The 20245-nt window shown below is 42.3% G+C and overlaps 1 protein-coding gene across 1 annotated transcript in view; it reads left to right on the forward strand.

Moving 5' to 3' along the window:
• The first annotated feature begins 47 nt into the window (after positions 1-47).
• The window catches only part of zzef1 (zinc finger, ZZ-type with EF hand domain 1), a 190136-nt gene continuing 169938 nt past the window's right edge, over positions 48-20245 (forward strand). The window contains exons 1-3 of the mRNA XM_048612408.1: positions 48-631; positions 14751-14895; positions 17302-17496. Coding sequence (XP_048468365.1) covers positions 224-631; positions 14751-14895; positions 17302-17496 — 748 coding nt within the window. The 5' untranslated portion in view covers positions 48-223. The remainder of the gene's footprint in view (positions 632-14750; positions 14896-17301; positions 17497-20245) is intronic.

Genomic DNA, 20245 nt, shown 5'->3' on the forward strand with positions numbered 1-20245 from the left:
CCCGGAATCCGGCGGCGTGTCGCGAGGCGGACCCGGAATCCGGCGGCATGTCGTGAAGCGGACCCCGGAATCCGGCAGTGTGTCGTGAAGCGGACCCCGGAATCCGGCAGTGTGTCGTGAAGCGGACCCGGTAGTGGAGGAGCCGGGAGCCGGTGTGTGAGGGACCGGGGCCGCAGCTTCAGGAAAGTGCCCAGGGGCGGCGGCGGCGGCGGTAAGGCCGGGCATGGGCAACACGGAGAGCGCGGGCGCCGAGCAGCCTGACTGCGCCGAGGACGAGGAGGAGGATGAGGAGCAGCGGCAGGACGGTGAGCGGGGCTCGGCCAAGGCCGGTTTCCCGGCGCCAGGCCCGGATGGAGGCCCGGAGCCCGCTGAGGGAGGAGGTCCCAGCTCGGTGTCCGGCCACAGCCTCAACTGCGGGCCCAGCGCCGACGTGCTGTTCCAGCACCACCGTCTGCGGGAGGCGGCCGCCAAGGTGCGGGATGAAGTGTCCGAGAATGTGGTCCAACAGCACCACAGCCACCTGATCCGCTGGCTGGAGGAGCGCCTGGCCCGCGGGGAGGAGACCATCAGGATGGCCCAGTTCTGTGACCTACTCGCCACCAGGTTCGCCATCAAGGAGGAGTGTGAGGAGGTGAGGGAGGCCCAGGACCCGGGGGTGGGGGACACTGCTGAAGGGATCGGCTGGAGAGCTGTCAGATCACATCCCAATTAACACCCAGTGTGTCTCATACAGACCCCGCACCCCCCCACACTCCTCTGGAGTGTCAGATACAGGGTCCCCTCTACCCGCCCCCCGGAGTGTCAGATACAGATCCACCCCCCCGGAGTGTCAGATACAGGTCCCTCCCCCCACACACACCCCTGGAGTGTCAGATACAGGTCCCTCCCCCACTGGAGTATCAGATACAGGTCCCTTCCTCTCACAAATACCCCTGGAGTGTGAGATACAGGTTCCCCTCTCTTACACACTCCCCTGGAGTGTCAAATTCAGGTCCCTGTCTCTCTCTCACCCGTGGACTGTCAGATACAGGTCCCCCACATACATATATCCAGAGTGTCAGATACAGGAGGCGCACGCATGTGTACCCCAAATGCACCGGGGTGTCAGATGCCTGTCCATTGCTGTGTTCAGCACCCCAAGAGTGGGATCTTAATCCTATACACTGTAACCACTCAAAGACTGGGATCTGCATTCCATATAGTGTTAACTCACTTAGTGAGTTCCATATCTCCTACATTCTGTATCAACAACCAGTGGGACAGATCTATGTCCCATGCACTTTGTACTAGCACTCGCAGTGAGACCCGTAACAGTACCCTTTATAATAACATTGTTCAGGAAATAGGAACTGATTATTATTTGAATGTATATTCCAGTCTGCTCCATTCACTGCTTCACGTGCTGAGGAGCAATGTATTAATCCTACCAGATTTATATGGAGAGTAGCAAGCTATACATTCAATCAAGGTCCATCGTTTTGAGTTCAAAGTGTGATTATTTCTAATTTATGAAAGCAGTACCCATAGAACATGGCTGGCCTCCAATACACTCTATAACACCTCCACAGTGAAACTCGCATCTGTAAATGAACCTATTAATTGAACAAGGCTGCAATTCCCATATCCACAATATTATTGCAAACTTTCAACTTGTCGTCAACTCTGAATGCAAAGTCACTTTATTCAAGTTATTGCAAAATTGAAGATTTCTTTGATTGCAGACAGTTACCTTACTCCAGATTACTGGAGGTTTGTGGATGAATAATTTATATCAGAACTAGCACGATGTAATCTAATTCTGTTGTAACACTGATTTAAGTGTCCTACTTTAGATGAGTGGCTGGTACAGTTCTGGGAACCTTGGTTTAATCCACCATGGCAGATGGTGGAATTTAAATTTGGTGAATAAATCTGGAGTTGAAGGTGAATCTTGGTGATGGTGACATTGGAACTGCCATTGATTGTTGGAAAAACCTATCTTGTCACTCATCCTTTAGGGGAGGAAATCTGCCATACTTACTTGATCTGGCTTCACGTGATTCCAAACCCACAGCAACTTGATTAACTGTTGACTGTGCTCTGAAATGATCTAACAAGCCAATCAGTTCAGGGGCAATTAGGATGGGTGACAAATGTTGGCCTTTCCAGTGACAGCAACATTCACCAGAAAGAATAACAAAAAAAAACAGGAAGGCCTGTACAGAGCTGTAAGTGATAACCCACCTCCAAACCTTTAGAGACAGGCCAGTAATTTAGCCTGCTGAGTATCAGCCAGGACTGTAATAACATGTTATATTCAAGGACTGGTCTGCCTTCAGATGTACTTGTGAAAGCAACTGATTTTGATGCGCCTAATCCCAGTATCAGCTTACTTATTGTTTTGCTGTTGAAATGAATGCTGAACTTTCTGTGCTGTGTAGTTCATCAATACAAAAAAAAAGTACTGGAAATTTGAAATAAGATCAGAAAATGCTTGAAATTCTTAGATCTGGCAGCATCTATAAAGTTTGTGATGAAAGGTTATTGAATTGAAAATCTATTTTTCTCCACAAATTGTGCAGGAAGTGTTCAGCATTTCCAGCATTAACTGTCTTTACCATAGTTAATGTGCTTCGAGTTATTTTCATTGTTCGATCTAAGGGATGTAGACCGTGCTGGGCTGGGCCAGTGTTTATTGCCCATTCCTAATTGCCATTAAGGTGTTTCTGAGTTACCTTCATGAAAAGGTGCAGTCCATGTGGTATAAGGCCACCCACAGTGCTGTGAGGGAGGAGATTCCAGGATTCTGACCTAGTGACATGAAGGGAATGGTGATATATTTCTAAGTCAGGATGGTGTATGACTTGGAGGGGAACTTGCAAGTGGAGGTGTTCCCATCTATCTGCTGCCCCTGTCCTTTCAGATGGCAATGGTTGTGGGTTTGGAATGACACGATTGAAGGAGTCTTGGTGAATTGCTTTTAAGTGCAGCCTAAAGGATCAGAATTTCATCATAATATGGACTCAGCTTTTCATAACATGGATTTAACTGTTCCCAGCTTGTAATGACACAACCAATCCTGTGTTTGTCACTTTGTGCCCTGATATCATTGTTTGGTTACTATGTTTCTCCTCATGGATGCTGCCTAATCTACTGGGTATTTCCAGCATTTTTTTTATTTGTCCAGTTTCCAGTATCTGCAGCCAATTCACAAGGCCGTAACGCAAGGTAGGAGAGATGTAGTGGGTCAGCTAGCACCTGCAAAAACCGAATTACTGATATTGGGAATGCACCTTTCGTTTGTAACACTGCTGCGTTCAGGTGGTCACCTTTTGTTCCCTTTGGTTGAGAAATCCTATTAGTTTAGTTCCTCACTCCTCCATATTTAGCTATTGTGACACTTGGGCAATTTTAATTACAGGGGTTCATGCTAGAATGCTGAAACAGGGAGGTTTTGAGACACCTCAGAGATAGCAAGAACTGCAGATGCTGGAGTTAGAGATAACACAATGTGGAGCACAGCAGGCCAGGCAGGATCAGAGGAGCAGGAAATTTGACATTTCGGGTCAGGACCCTTCTTCAGAAACGCTATGTTCTTTCAGCTCCATATTGTAATTTTGAGACACCTGTACAGTTTTAAATTGATGCTTTGGAGATTGAGAAAAGTGTTCATGTGCTTTCAGTCACTTGCTGTTTGGGTATTTAGAGCTATTGCTATGTGATTAAGGGCTGATTGTCCACTCAGGTACAAAGTATCAAAGTACTGTTCTGGTCAATTAGTACCTTCCTGTGTTCCTTTGCGGTCTGTTGAGTGCTTGGCCATATTACTAGATTTCTGCAATGAATGACTTGCCAATTCAGTGGGAGAAGTTTTCTTTTTAATAATGGAATTTTGGTTTAAATGAATAGGGAGTACAAAGGTTCAGTAAAAATACTGTATGTAACACCTTTGATAAATTGTGGACAAAGGGCGTGGTTGACAGCAATATTAGCTAAGGCTTCTGGATACTCTGACCAGCCCTATTGTAGGATGATCGTAAGGAAAATAGCTAAAGTCAGTTGGTCCCTTATTTTGCCCCCCGATCTCAGGGCTGTTGTGATAATTTTTAACTCTGGTTAGTGCCTACAAATGACTGACTGAAAAGAGGAATTACTATTGGAGCAAGCTATCTGGTTCCCTACTAAAGTTCTTATTATATGGTAACAAAACCTGTGGATAGGCTGACACTGTACAATAAATTGGTTGCATTGCTAACAATTAGATTTCAGTTGCTCAACTAACATTATTTAGGCCAGTGGTTTTGGTGAGGTGATTAGAGTTGGTCAGCTGACCTATCCGTGGGCATATCTCATTATATATTGTGAACCTCCCAGGGATTGGAACGTGGTACATGTGCTTGATATCCTATCAAAACATGTTTGCATGTCTTGTTTTGATTAACCTCAAAAGGCTGACTGGAGTCAGCAGTGGTGCCAGTCTCTTTCTCTCTATTGGTACTTTCCCAAGTGTAATGATCTTTCTCTCTGTAAACAAATTAAACCATAGAAAATAGGAGCAGGAGTAGGCCATTTGGCCCTTTGAACCTGCCCTATCATTCAATATGATCATGTTGATTGTCCCATTCAGTACCCTGTGCCTGCTTTCTCCCCATACTCTGACCCCTTCAGCCCTAAGAACTATACCTAACTCCTTGTAACCATTCAATATTTTGATCTCAGATGCTTTCTGTGACAGAGAATTCCACAGACTCATCACACTGTTGGGTGAATAAATTTCTCCTCATCTCAGTCCTATATGGTCTACACTGTATTCTTAAACAGTAACCCTGGTTCTAGACTCCCCAGTTTTCCATAAACACAGGATACTGCATCCACTGTACCCGTTGTGGCCCCCTATACATCGGGGAAACCAAGCGGAGGCTCGGGGACCGCTTTGCAGAACACCTACGCTCGGTTCGCAATAAACAACTGCACCTCCCAGTCGCGAACCATTTCAACTCCCCCTCCCATTCCTCAGACGACATGTCCATCCTGGGCCTCCTGCAGTGCCACAACGATGCCACCCGAAGGTTGCAGGAACAGCAACTCGTATTCCGCTTGGGAACCCTGAAGCCCAATGGTATCAATGTGGATTTCACAAGCTTCAAAATCTCCCCTCCCCCAACCACATCCCAAAACCAGCCCAGCTCGTCCCCGCCTCCCTAACCTGTTCTTCCTCCCACCTATCCCCTCCTCCCACCTCAAGCTGCACCCCCATCTCCTACCTACTAACCTCATCCCGCCCCCTTGACCTGTCCGTCCTCCCTAACACCCCACCTACACTCACCTTTACTGGCTCCATCCCCGCCTCTTCGACCTGTTTGTTTCCTCTCCACCTATCCTCTCCTCTATCCATTTTCTATCCGCCTCCCCCTATTTATTTCAGAACCCCCTTTCCCTCCCCCATTTCTGATGAAGGATCTAGGCCCGAAACGTCAGGCTGTCTGCTCCTATGATGCTGCTTAGCCTGCTGTGTTCATCCAGCTCTGCACCTCGTTGTCAATGTTTTTACCCTGTCTAGTCCTATTAGAATTTTAAAGGGTTTATAAGAGATCCACCCACCTTGTTCTTCTAAACCCCAGTGATCATAGTTTTAACCAGTCCAGTCTCTTCCCTTACGTCAGTCCCTCCAACCCAGGAGCCAGTCTGGTGAAACTTTGTTGTACTTTCTTCATAGCCAGAACATCCTTCCTCAGATAAAGAGTCCAAAACTGCACATAATATTTGAGATGTGATCTCACCAAGACCCTATACATTTGCAGCAAGACACCTCTGCTCCTGCCCTTGAATCCTCTGGCTTCTGAGGCTGACATACTGTTTACCCTTACCTTCACCGCCTGCTGCACCTGCATGCTTACTTTCAGCGATTGGTGCACAAGGACACTCGGGTCTCATTGCACCTCCTCCTTTCCCGGTCTGTTACCATTCAGATAATCTGCCTTCTTGTTTTTGCTACCAAAGTGGATAACCTCATATTTATCCACGTTGTTCTACATCTGCCATTCATTTGCCCACTCACTCTTGTCCAAATCAGACTGAAGCATCTCTCCATCCTCCTCATAGCTCACTATCCCACCCAGGTTTGTGTCATCAGCAAACTTGGAGAGATTACATTTAGGTCCTTCATCTAAATCATTTGTATGTTGTGAGTAGTTGGGGTCCAAGCATTGATACCTCTGATAGCTCGGAAAAAGACCCATTATTCTTACTCTTTGTTTCCTGTCTGCCAGCCATTGCTCTGTCCATGTGAGTAGACTACTCCCAATCTCACGCGCTTTAGTTTTACATATATTTAGCCCCTCTTGAAAAAAGTGCAAGCTGAATTCTGATCCATAAAACTGGAAGGTGACATAGTATTTGTAAAGAATGTTTCAAACTCGAGATTTGCAGGATGACAACTTTTTGGAGCCATCATTCTTGAAATAGTGGCATTGCTGGCAAGGTTAATTATTATTCCCCATCTCCAGTTTCCCTTCAGCAGTATAGATCTGCTTAAAGCATTGAGGAAAAGGTGAACTGTGGAAGTTTGCAGCACAAAAAGAAACCAGTTATTTCCCTGCTTCACTTGTTTACTGTCTCCTTTAGTGATGTACTGGTATCTGATTCAGCCTCTCCAACAAAATGTCTCATTGCCTCAACCAAGTCTGTATAAAGAAAATATTTTCTCAGGAATCTTCTCTGGCTCCTTGTCAATGACTCCCTAACCAGGTCAGAATCATTATCCATTCTGCTGTTTGCAAGTTCCCCTTTAGCTACATGGTATTCTGACTTGGAATTATATCGTGCAACTCCACCACCACCCGCACACCTCAAAGTCCGTTAGGAAGTGGCGCCGGGGGAGTTGCAGGATCCAAGTCAGATTACCATGTAGCTAAAGGGGAACTTGCAAACAGCAGAATGGATAATGATTCTGACCTGGTTAGGGAAACAGCAAGGGGATAAAATGAGCAAATTGGAGTGAAGATGCAGATTTATTAGACTATTTGATCATGCTCAAGAATGAATTGCCTCCTGTTTCTGTTTTCAGTTCGAAACAGAATACAAATCCAATAATACCTCAAAATAATTGTCCTGAAGATCAAGCTAAACATAGATTGTGCTATCAGAGTAACCCTCTGACTCATTCCTGGGGTGACCCAGTGGTTAGTACTGCTACCTCAGCACCAGGGATCCAGGTTCAATTCCACCCTCGGTCAACTGTCTGTGTGGAGTTTGCACATTCTCCCTGTGTCTGCGTGGGTTTCCCTCCACAGTCAAAAGGTGTGCAGGGTAGTGGATTGGAAATGTTGAGGGGTAGATTAGCTTTGATAATATGTGGGGTTACAGGGATAGGGTGTAGGGCTATCATGGGTGGGATGCTGTTTGCAGGGTCATCGTGGACTCGATGGGCCAAACGACCTCTTTACACACTGTAAGGATTATATGAGTCTATATCGTATGAAAGGAAAAGAACAAACTTGCATTTAGACACTACCTTTCAAAAATATAGGTTGTGCCAAAGCTTGTTACAGCCTATTGAGTACTTTTGAAGTGTATTGGTCATTGCTGTAATGTAGAAAACCCATCAGCCAATTTGAGACCAGGATCCCAGAAAGAAAAATCTGATAATCTCCAGGTTGTCTGTTTTTAGCGTTTGGATGAGTGGTAAACCTTAACCATAGAAGCCAGAATTCCCCAGGTTTTTTTTTTACAAATTAGTCATTCAGGTTATTAGCCTCCATGAATAGCCCCTCTTTCTCAGTGCACAGACATCTGAGGTCCGTACACAGTAAAGACTTCTGAACCTGAAAGGCAGCGCATCAGCACACCAATACGTGTGTGAATTTGAGTGTCTGTTCACCAGTGCAGCTTAGAGGAAGCGCTGGCATCCACTTGAGAGAATAAAAGGGCGTCCATCTGGTAGGGTAGCACTCTGTCATTACTGTGCTGGAGTTCTAGCTTGAATTATGTGCTGAAGTCTCTGGAATGTAACTCTAGTTCATTCCCACTGACTGAGGTGATAGTGATCCCTGCTGAACCAAGGCTGACACCGAAAAGCTAAAAGGCTAGGGATCTCTACATCAGCATCCTGTAAGTAGGGTTTCAGGTTGGTTGGATAACTACAAAGTGAATGGTGCTGCATTTAATCTTTTCTACCTACAATTTAATTTTTCGATGTTTGATTTGTTGAGTCACTGTTTATTGGCAGAGAAGGAGAATGGACTATCGAGTGGGGTTTGTATGAAGGAGATAGCTCTGGGTATGACCAGTGCTTCAAGTGGTATTCATGCATGATTTAACCAAAGGACACTATTTTACATTTTATATATACATATTTATAATGTTTAGATCTTAACATTAACAGTGAAAAGAAGAATTTAAACCTTTTCTGGCAGGCATAGTCATAGAATTCCTACAGTGTGGAATATTTTTACAGACACTCCATCCAGTGAAGTATTATTACTTCTGGCTTAATTCTTTTTAATTTCTTTCTTGACTGATGAGGTTGCAAAACATTTTCTTCCAGTGACTTATATATTCACCAGATGTGATTCTTTCCATTACTGTCTCTGCCTGAAATGCCCACATACCAGTTACTTTGTACTTCCTAACTGAATTTTATGAAAATCCTTGCCTGTGTAACCTGCTCAAACCATTTGAGCTCTGAAAGATTGGACTGCAGGGAAAATAGCCCCAGCCTATTCAGCCTCTTCCTATAGTTCAAACCCTCCAACCCGGGCAACATCCTCATAAATCCCTTTCACAACAAGTTTCACAACATCCTTCCTATAGCAGGGAGACCAGAATTGCACGTAATACTCCAAAAGTGGCTGAACCAATGTCCTGTACAGCTGCAACATGACCACCCAACTCCTGTACTCAGTGCACTGACCATTAAAGTCAAGCATAACCACACACCACCTTCACTATCTTATCTGTCTGTGACTCCGTTGTCAAGGAACTATGAACGTGCACTGCAACGTCTCTTCGTTCAGCAGCACTCCCCAGGACCTTCCCTTAAGTGTATAAGTCCTGCCCTGATTTGCCTTTCCAAAATGCTGCTCCTCCCATTAATCTAAATTAAACTCCAACTGCCACTCATTGGCCCATCTGATCAAGATCCCATTGTACTCTGAGGTAATTTTCTTTGCAGACCTCCTATTTGGTGTCGTCTGCAAATTTACTAACCATACTTGCTGTATTCACGTCCAAATCATTTATATAAATGACAGAAAGCAGTGGACCCAGCACCGATCCTTGTAGCACACCGCTGGTCACAGGCCTCCAGTCTGAAAAACAACCCTCCACCTCCACCCTCTATCTTCTACCTTTGAGCTAGTTCTGTGTCCAAATAACTAGTTCTCCCTGTATTCCGTGTGATCTAACCTTGCTAACCAGTCTACCATGAGGAACCTTGTCGAACGCCTTACAGAAGTCCATGTAGGTCACTTCTGCCACTCTGCCCTCATCAATTCTCTTCATTACTACTACAAAAAAACTTAGTTGAGTTAGTGAGACTTGATTTCCCATGCACAAAGCCACATTGACTATCCCTGATCATCCCTTGCCTTTCCAAATACATGTAAATTCTGTCCCTCAGGATTCCCTCCAACAGCTTGCCCACCACCGATGTCAGACTCAGTGGTCTGTAGTTCCCTGTGTCTTCCTTACCACCTTTCTTAAATAGTGGCACAACCTTAGCCCACCTCCAGTCTTCTGGCACCTCACCAGTGGTTGTCAATGATATAAATAAGCCCAGCAATCACTTTCCTCCCTTCCCACAGAGGTCTAGGGTACACCTGATAAGATCTGGGGGATTTATGCCCCTTTATGCATTTTAAGACATCCAGCACTACTTCCTCTGTATTTTTCAAGGTGTAACTATTTATTTCCCCACGTTCCTATCTTCCATATCCTTCCCCAAGTAAATACTGATGCAAAATACTCGTTTAGTATCTCACCCATCTCCTGCAGTTCCACACTTAGGTGGCCTTGCTGATCTTTAAGGGGCCCTGTTCTCTCCTTTGTTACCCTTTTGTCCTTAATGTACTTGTAGAATCCTTTTAGATTCTCCTTAACCCTGTTTAGCCTTTGACAAGGTGCCGCACAGGAGGCTGTTGAGTAAGGTAAGGGCCTATGGTGTTAGAGGCAAGGTACTAGCATGAATAGAAAATTGGCTGACTGGCAGAAAGCAGAGAATGGGGATAAAAGGGTCTTTCTCAGGATGGCAACTGGTGACAAGTGGTGTTCCGCAAGGGTCAGTGTTGGGACTACAACTTTTCACTTTATACATTAATGAGCTAGATGAAGGAACTGAGGGCATTCTGACTAAGTTTGCAGACGATACAAAGATAAGTGGAGGGACAGGTAGTATTGAGGAGGTAGGGAAACTGCAGAAGGATTTGGACAGGTTAGGAGAGTGGGCTAAGAAGTGGCAGATGGAGTACAACGTGGGAAAGTGTGAGGTCATGCACTTTGGTAAGAAGAGTAAAAGCATGGACTATTTTCTAAATGGGGAGAAAATTCAGACGTCTGAAGTGTAAAGAGACTTGGAGTTCTAGTCCAGGATTCTCTCAAGGTAAACTTGCAGGTTGAGTCAGTAGTCAGGAAGGCAAAAGCAACGTTGAGATTTATTTTGAGAGGACTTGAATATAAAAACAGGGATGTACTTCTGAGGCTTTATAAGGCTCTGGTCAGGCCACATTTGGAGTATTGTGCGCAGTTTTGGGCCCTATATCTCAGGAAGGATGTACTGGCTCTGGAGCGGGTTCAGAGGAGGTTCACGAGAATGGTCCCAGGAATGGAAAGCTTAACATATGAGGAACGTTTGAGAACTCTGGGACTATACTCATTGGAGTTTAGAAGGATGAGGGGGAATCTAATTGAAACTTACAGAATACTGAATGCCTGGAGAGAGTGGATGTTGGGAAGATGCTTCCATTGGTAGAAGAGACTAAGACCTGAGGCACAGCCTTAGAGTAAAGGGAAGACCTTTTAGAACGGAGATAAAGAGAACCTTCTTCAGCCAGAGAGTGGTGAATCTGTGGAAGGCTGTGGAGGCCAGGTCATTGAGTACATTTAAGACTGAGATGGATAGGTTATTGATTATCAAGGGTTACGTGGAGAAAGCGGGAGAATGGGGTTGAGGAACTTATCAGCCATGGTTGAATGGCGGAGCAGACTTGATAGGCTGAATGGCCCAATTTCTGCTCCTAAGTCTTATAGTCTTATTTGCCAGTGCTATGTCATGGCCCCTTTTTGCTGCCCTGATCTCCTTCTTAAGTATGCTCCCACTGTCTTTATGCTCTTCTCGGGATTCACTCGATCTCTGTTGTCTGTACCTGACAAAGCTTTTCTTCTCAACTGAAACTGGACTGTGGCCACCACTGGTCTGTCTGTCTTTATGTCAAAAAAGATCAACTTTGTAAACACTGGATCAATGAACTCTTGGGTGGACATATATCCCTACGTGTTGTGTATCTAGTCATTTAGTTTAAATCCCATGCTTACTTGGACACGGTATTTGGACTCACTGTTCAAAAATGACTTTCTATTTCTTTATTAAAATAAAATCGCCTTCACAGAACTGAAAACCAAAATCTCTCTTCGAGCACGATCAAATCCAAGCTCCCAAATGATAATGTTATATACCTCTATCACACAGAGCTGTGTGTAGTGAGGTGAGTAATGAAGGCAGCCCATGTTAACTTTGCGTTCTGCTCTGTTTTGCTGGCCACTGCTTTCATCTCATCTTTTGTGTGGGTTGGGGCAATGATTTAACTTGCAAGCGGCCAGAGAGTAAATTCTTTGCTCCGTTTGTTTAACTATGTGAATATTTGAACAATACAACCATTGATTGTTTTGCTATCAGCCAATGACTTTGTTGCATTGTTGCTTCAAAGTCAGTAAGCCTTCACAGACTGGAGGCAGAGTGTGGCCTGAGAAGGCGGCAAATGACATAATGAAGCGGAATGCTTTCCACTGATGGGAAGTCATACCAAGCTCAATGGAACAAACACAGAAAATGCTACAGAAGCTCAGCAGGAGTCATGTACAGCATGGAAACGAACTCTTCAGTCCAACTTGCTCATGCCAACCAGTCATCCTAAACTGATCTAGTCCCATTTGCCAGCATTTGGCCCATATCCCTATTTGTAGGGATAGAAACAGAGTTAATGTTTTGAGTCCATTATGATTTTTCTGCAAATGAAATGTGTTGATATTCATCTACCTGAATTTTTGACACAAACATTTGTGAATGAAGAACCACAGAAAACCCACTTCTCTCTTGACACCCTAATCTTCCACATTGCCCAAGCATCAGTTTGACAAGCGATTGTGTCAAAAGAGAGAATTGAAGCTAATCTAGTGTGGCTGCATAATGATGGAGCAGAAGATATAATTCTCATTTTTATTTCAAACCTAACTCTTAGCGCAGTAAAATGTTTTGTGCAGTGTCTGGAGCTGGACCTGTGGGAATCCATTATAAAATATTTAATGCTGTGATGCAAATGGAATGGGTAGTAGGGAAGGCACTTTGTCTTCATTATGTACTTATTCCTGGAGATATGCTATAAGTGGATTTCCCATTTCCATGCTCTTGTACAGCCGAGCAAATCAACTGCAGAGTGTTTGCAGTCAAAGAACAAAGAAAACTCCAGCACAGGAACAGGCCCGTCGGCCCTCCAAGCCTGCAACGACATGCTGCCCATCGCAACTAAAATCTCCTACCCTTCCGGGGATCATATCCCTCTATTCCCATCCTATTCATGTATTTGTCAAGACACCCTTTAAAAGTCACTATCGTATCTGCTTCCACTACCTACACCGGCAGTGAATTCCAGGCACCCACCACCCTCTGTGTTTTAAAAAAAAAGCACTCTTACACCCTGGGAAAAAGCTTCTGACTGTCCACTAATTGAGTTATAGAGGCCTATAGTACAGGAAAAGGCCCTTCAAGTCTTAGCGGATGGCATCTTCATGGTATTGAGTATAAAACAATATTGCTAAGCTATTTGAATAGGAGTGACTAGTAGCTGTAATTGTAAAGTATGCCTGCCTTGGATAATGCACCTTGGACTGCCTTCAACAGATTATTGGGCTAATGATAACATGAATTTTATATGGATTTCCGGTGATGGTGGCATGTTGGTAATGCCACTAAAGTAGCAGCCCAGAACCTGAGGCTAATACTTTGGGACCATGGGATCAAATCCCACCATGAAATCTGGTGGACTTTCAATTTGATTAATAAATTTGGAATAGACACTGATCTCAGAAATTGTGACCATGAAAGTGTTGTCGGTTAATTGTAATCGATCACTGGTTCACCAGGGTTCTTTAAGGAAAGACATTTGCCATCCTTAAACCTGGTCCGGGCTACATATGACTGCAAACCCATAGTGATGTGGTTGCACCTTTAACTGTCCTCCTACATTGGCCAAGTGAATGACTCTGTTCAAAGGCAATTAGTGTTGGGGCAACAAAGGCTGGTGTTGCCAGTGCCTACGTTCCACGAAAGAATTAATAAAAAAGACCTCTGCCCGCACATGACTGATGTGTTAAAGTTAATATACAGATATAAATGACTAACAGCACGGCTTGTTTTAAACTTGAGAGCTATATCAATTTAAGAGATTCTTTCTGGAGGTTTGAGTTTTCTTTTCCTGGAAAAAGCCAGCAGTCACAGTTTTGTAGATCAAATTATTAACTCAAATTAGCTTACTTTCACTGCACGCAAGTTATTTATCTTCAGGTATCACATCACTTTACACCCTATTGGAGAGGACGAGAGTAGGGAAACTGAAGAACACGTGAATTGCTGAATTAAAAAATACCAAAACCTGTCTAGTTTGTCTTTTACGTTCCTGGGTGTCACATGATGCCACAATAATGGAGTTGTTGACTAATTGTCATAATTGATCTCAAGCAATTATCAGCAGTGGGCCTAGTCATGACTCGACAAACTTCTGATGAAGACCTTTGGTCATTACAAGTGCAAAGTCACCTCTTCCTCTCAAACAATCTAGAAAGTAGATGAAACTGCCATTATTTAATGTCTGTGAATCTGAGGAATGTATCCCAAGTTAGATTTCAAATGAGCAAAGATTTGCATTTAGCATATTTTCCACATTCTCAGGAAGGACAAAAGCAAAGGATAGCCAGTGACATCTGACATCAGTCACTTATTTAAATGTAGGAAATTTGGCAGCCATTAAGTGCACAGCAAGGTGTCTCGAACAGCGGTGAAATAGATGATCAGATCATTTAATAATAAAAAACTGAGGGAAAAGTGTTGTTGTGACCATGAAAATTGCCTGCTCCTAGACTGGTGCTGTGCTTGCTTTTACGTATATCTGTGATAAAGCAGTTTGGTTTAATCTTTCATTTGAAAGACTGCACTTCTGACAGTGCGGCACTTCTCAGTACTGCAGTGGATTGAGAGTTGAGATTTTGAGCTTGAGTGGCTGGATTGGGACTTTGACTCATTCTCTGGGAATTGCATTGGGTCTTGGATTGTGTGAGAGCAATACCACTGAGCCAAGACGATCGACTCCATTGCTACAGTAATGCGTGTTCTCTAAAGAAGTACTAACTTAAAGAAAAGCAAACTTAGATGTACAGTGGGCATAGTTATCAGCATTTATAACCCAATCCTATTAGTGATAGCTACCTGTAATAATTTCTTCAGTTACTTTCTTCAGCTTTAGAGAATATCCTTGTTATATCACTTTCAATTTCTTTCTTGCCAGGCATTTGCTCAGTTCGATGCAGAAGGAGATGGCACAGTTGCCGTGGAGAACATGTTGGAGTCATTGAAAACTTCTGGTGGTGCCAATCTGCAGGGTGAATTAAGTCATGTGATTCGGCAACTACAGGGGTGCTCCCTCACTCCAGGTAGGGACACTCATTTATGGAATTGTAATAATTAAAAGCTGTTGCATTATTTGTGCATTTTCCTGTGAAGATAGACATAAATGTTTGAACAATATTTCTGCTGTCCCTGCTTCTAAGGGGTCAAACTGTGTTAGTTATTTTACTTTTCATGTACTTGTAAAAGCTATCAGATTCTTTTTGTATCCATTTCTAGGTTATTTTCACTTTTTGTCAAGTTTTTAGCATTTTGTTGGCTTTAAAATACTCCCAAACGTCAGACTAGTTTATTCTTTTAATATTAAACACTTCTTTTGATCCAACGCTCTCCTTAGTTATTTCATAAGCCATGAATGGATTGAGTTTCTTTTATTTTAACAATGTGTTTTATATTGTTCCCTTTAAATATTTTCCACTTTATTTATGGTCATACTTTTTAAAATCTATTTAGTGAATCAATCATAGCCAGCTCTCCCCTCGTACTATGAAGTTGGATTTATTTAAATTTAAAAATTTTGTTTGGGATTGGAATATGTTGCTTTTGAACTTAATATGGAATTCAAACTGAAAGAACTGCAGATGCTGTAAATCAGGAACAAAAAAGTTGCTGGAAAAGCTCAGCATGTCTGGCAGCATCTGAAGAAAAAATTGGAGTTAACGTTTTGGGTCCTGTGACCCTTCCTCAGAACAGATGCTGCCAGACCTGCTGAGCTTTTCCAGCAACTTTTTTTTGCTCTTGATATGGAATTCAATTGTGTTACGATCACTTTTTCCCAGAGAATCTTTGACTGTGAGAGTACCAATTAATTCTGCTTAATTGCACAATATTGATCCAAAATAGCTTTATCCCTACTTGGTTTCACAATGTATTGCTCCATAAAACTGTTACAAAAGCATTCTGTAAACTCATCTTTTAGACTTCCTTTACCAATTTGATTTGCTTAGTGTATATGAAGACTAAAGTCGTACATGGTTATTACATTGCATTTGCTACAAGCTCCAATTTCTTTTTGTTTAATGCTCTGGCCAATGGTCTTAACAATTGTTAGCAGGCCTGTGAACTGCTCCTTACAGCAATTCTGTGCATCTTATTCCTAATCTCTGCATGTAGTGATTCTGCTTCCTGATCTTCTGAACTAAGCTTCTTTGTCACTGATGTTCTTTATATCAGTCTTCATTGTCAGGACTCTTCCAGCTTTTCTATTCTGACAGATTTTAAGTAGCTGTCCTAAGTCTTGCAGTTTAACCTTTAACCTTTATCACTGCTAATCTTTGAATTATTTTTGTTTAGTCCATGAATGCTGGTGGCTTGTACATTGTGCAGATATTGCAGCCAAACATGGTTACTCTGAAATGTACATTACGGGTCACTGGAATGTGGGAGACCTAGCTGTTACTTGTTTCCCATTTTCCTGGCTTGTTTTAGCAGACCTCAGATAAACTTGGAACTCCATTGGGTTTGAGATTAATGTGTTATTCTTTCCAGCATTTTATTTTTGAAAATGCCATTTGTACATTGATCTTCCTTTGACATCTTTTGCTGAACCGTTATAGAACATCCTTTAAAGTTTTTTCTTCTTGCTGCACACTTTGTCCTCCCAAATGCTGTTTTAACCATGTTATTCTTCAAAGAGTCTTTAGAGAATCTGTTTGCTTTGAACTGGCCAGGAGGCCATTCAAGCTTTAACCCTCCATAGAATACCTTTTGCGGATCTAATATCCAGCATCTGGATTATGTGATCAACCCATTTTGGCTGTGCCTGGCATGTTTGCTTTTCTGAGTACCTCTATTATGCTGCCATTTAAGGTTTCATGATTTTCCTGAGGCAGCCTTGATTTTTGGTGACATGTGGTCCACGTACATCAAAGATGTTATTGTTCATTCCATGTCACTCCAGTGAGTGCTAATATTTATTCTGTCCCTATCTGAATGGTAGATTCCATTAATTACACCGTAATTGTGAACGAAATGATAAAATAAAGGGCCTGTTTCATAGATTTGGCCGCGAAGTCATTATGCAAATATCTGTGGAAAACTGGCATCACTTTGAATGTCAGGGGCTGGGTAGGTGAGTTGCACATCTACTGTGTGTGCTTAACTCCTCAGTGGACTCTGATTGTTAGGTAAAATTTCAGCATTGCCACAAACTGGAAAACTGTCCAAAAAGAAATATATCACTTTCTTAGCTGATCTAATTGTTTGTCTTCAAACTTTTTAAAAGAAATTCTGTCTATTTGGGATTGTAACATAAGTGGATCTTCCTCTTTTTCGACACTTGTTCTAACCAGCTTTGTTCCCAAGTTATACTATGCACTTTGCGAAGATAGAAAGTTGGCTTTGGCTTCATGAGCGGCACATTGTAGCTAATTTTCATTCATTGTACATGGTTGCTTTTGTTTGCATTCATTTCTCTTGTTTTCTTCTTCCAGGGTTTGTTGACATCTTTTCAAAAAACAAGGAACGCATGGGTGTTCATGCTGCAAAAATCTTGCGTTTCCTCCACAGGAACCGAATTCCAAGTAGTGCAATTCCATTCCCCATGATGGATAGTTATAACAACATATGTGCCATGCGTTCTTCTGTTTTGAAAGATTGCCTAAAGCAGCTATTAGAGAAAAAGAATGGTGAGATGTTAATCTTTATATGGTATAACTGTTTCAGTGGTACAAGCGTGGCTTTTTAAAAAGTTATTAGTTTTGTTAAATGTACTTTTTAAAAACAAAGACCTTGGATGGCTTAAACTTTTGTGAAGCTGTTTATGAGAATAGGCAGGTGTTTTTGGTTAAACATAAGTGCTTTACTTTGTTTTCCCCCACATTGTTCCACTTTTGTTTTGGCGTGTTTGGGATCTTGCTCCTTGGTCTCTGGAAACACTTTTGTAACTGGCAACAAAGCTAGCCCTACTGTCTGAGAATAGTGTGCATGCTGAACTCTTATTTCATAGAGTGTGTGGGACTAAATACCCAGTGCCCATTAAGGATCAGCTCCAAACAACTTGGTCAACCACCAATCCCTGAAGGAACTCATTTTCTGGTATGGATCGGTAACAGATAACCGGAAAGGATAAGAAGCTCAGCAGGTCTGGCAGTCCATGTGGAGACGGAAACAGAGTTGATATTTCCATTCCACTGTGACTGTGTTCTTCAGGACTAAAGAGAGATGGAAATGAGATAGGTTTCATGTTGTTGAGGAAGAGGGGAGGGTCCAGTGGACAGAAGGGAAAGGTTTGAGGATGAGTGAGATTAAAGACTGAAAGTGGCAAGGCAAATGATTAAAAATATGTGTATGTGAAAGAGTCTAACTGTAAAGCAATGACATGGAGCAAGGGTAGAAGTGGCAACTAATAGAGCAGTGTGTATCCCAGAGATAGTAAGAACTGCAGATGCTGGAGTCAGAGATAACAGGGTGGAGCTGGAGGAACACAGCAGACCAGGCAGCATCAGAGGAGCAGGAAAGCTGACGTTTTGGGTCGGGACTTCTGAAAGGTCCTGATCCAAAATGTCAGCTTTCCCGCTCCTTTGATGCGGCCTGACCCGCTGTGTTATTCCACCTCCACACTGTGTGTTAGAGTGAATCCCAAGGTGCAAAGACAAATTTTGAACTCTGAGGAAGAAACATAATGAACAGGGAATGTCATTGTGGCAGATTTAGGAATAGCTGATTTTAGATAAGAATTGTCAAAATTTCAGTGATTATATTTCTGATAAGTTACTGCCCTCAAATTCACTTTTCAGGAGACCAGCTTGCTTAAACTGTTTGTTTGAATCCCAAGAAAAAGTATAATGTTTGATTTTTTGTTTCTACAGAGACATTTAATTTGTGGCCATTTAAGCTGATGTATGATGTGCTATTTGATGTGTGTGACAGGGTCAGGCAGAGCTGTGATTCTCTGTTGCTGAGTAGCTTTATGATACATGTCTAGATGCATGAGTATTGCAGTAACTGTTTTCAAATTGACACTGCATGGATACATTTCTTGCAGAGCATCTGACATTTGGAAAGATTTTGCTTTGTATGCCCAATATTTTCACTGTAATTGAGTTTTGTTAATTTCAACTTTTTAACAAAGTCAGTTTGAAGCCAATCCACCTGGGAGTTGATGAATTACAACTTAAAATTAACTGCATTTGATGTACTTTAGTTTCAAATGTCTTAAGGGCCAAGTGTGAGGATGAGTTTCTGATGTTTGTGAAAGGTATTACAACTATATTTTGGTTAATAATTGGTTTTATGCTTTATCCTGTTGCAGTTCAAAGAGAATTATGCAATCTATTCATTCTAATAATAGCTGACCTCCTGTACTTTACAGAAGCCAAATTTACATGAGGGAGAAATAATCTTATGGGGTTTTGATGAAGTAGGGTTGGAGGAGACTAGTGTGGAATATAAATTCTGTGGGCCAGGCTTTGCTTTGGCAGGGCATCCTGTGGTATCTGCTGTTGGGTAAACACATCCTTGCACATTCCAGCTCAAAGCATCATTGTCCATTTAGTTACTGAACAGCAAGCTAATAATGGAAGAGAGAGCAAAAGAGGGCATTTGCAGCTTGAGTGAACAGAGAAAACAACTATGTAGTTCTTTAAGCAGTCTGGTTGAAAGATTGTGAAATAAAGGGTTGGGTAGGAAGTGTAAATTGTTATGGGTAAGTACAATGTTGAAGCAGGTGCAGAGAGGAACTGTAAATTATTTTTAATTTTGATATTTTTAAAATCTCCAACATAATTACTATCTGGAGAAATGAGACTTCACACACAATTTTCCATGCCAGAGAGCTTGTCAGGCATAATGTCATAATACTCATTATTAAAAGGGCAATTGTACATGGAATGATGACTGCGATCTAAGATGTGTGATTTGTATATATTTAAATATTTGTTTTTGAGTTTAGATTTTGAACTAGTGGCATATGGGTTTTAGTCTGTGTGCATGAGGGGATTTAATGATTAATTTGTCATTATTTTTGGAGCCTTTTTTTAGAACTATTATAGAGAATGGGAGCACCTGGGGATATAATGGGAGTTAATTTTGCACTTGGAGAATTTTACGAGTGCAGAATAAATACTGAGGCATGTTAGCTTATTTTCAGTTTAGAAGGAGCAGGTTTTTTTAGTTGAGGGGCAAAACTGATTGCATGGAAAGCTTTTGGTTCGAGTATGCGGAAGTCCTGGTTAAAGTTAGATGTACAAAACAGTTTCTTTCGAGAAAGGAAATAGTTGAGAACCATTAGGAAGCAGATGACCTCAGTGTAAGGATTTTAGTTTTGATTTTAAGGATGACCTCAGTGTAAGGATCTTAATGTTGGGTTAGAACCCTGAAGGTGTTATTTGAAGCTGTGTAAGTCTGAAATTAGTTGTATGACTAATCAAGGAAGAG

The sequence above is a fragment of the Rhincodon typus genome, chromosome 26, assembly GCF_021869965.1.
Source record: "Rhincodon typus isolate 14 chromosome 26, sRhiTyp1.1, whole genome shotgun sequence".
NCBI lineage: Eukaryota > Metazoa > Chordata > Chondrichthyes > Orectolobiformes > Rhincodontidae > Rhincodon > Rhincodon typus.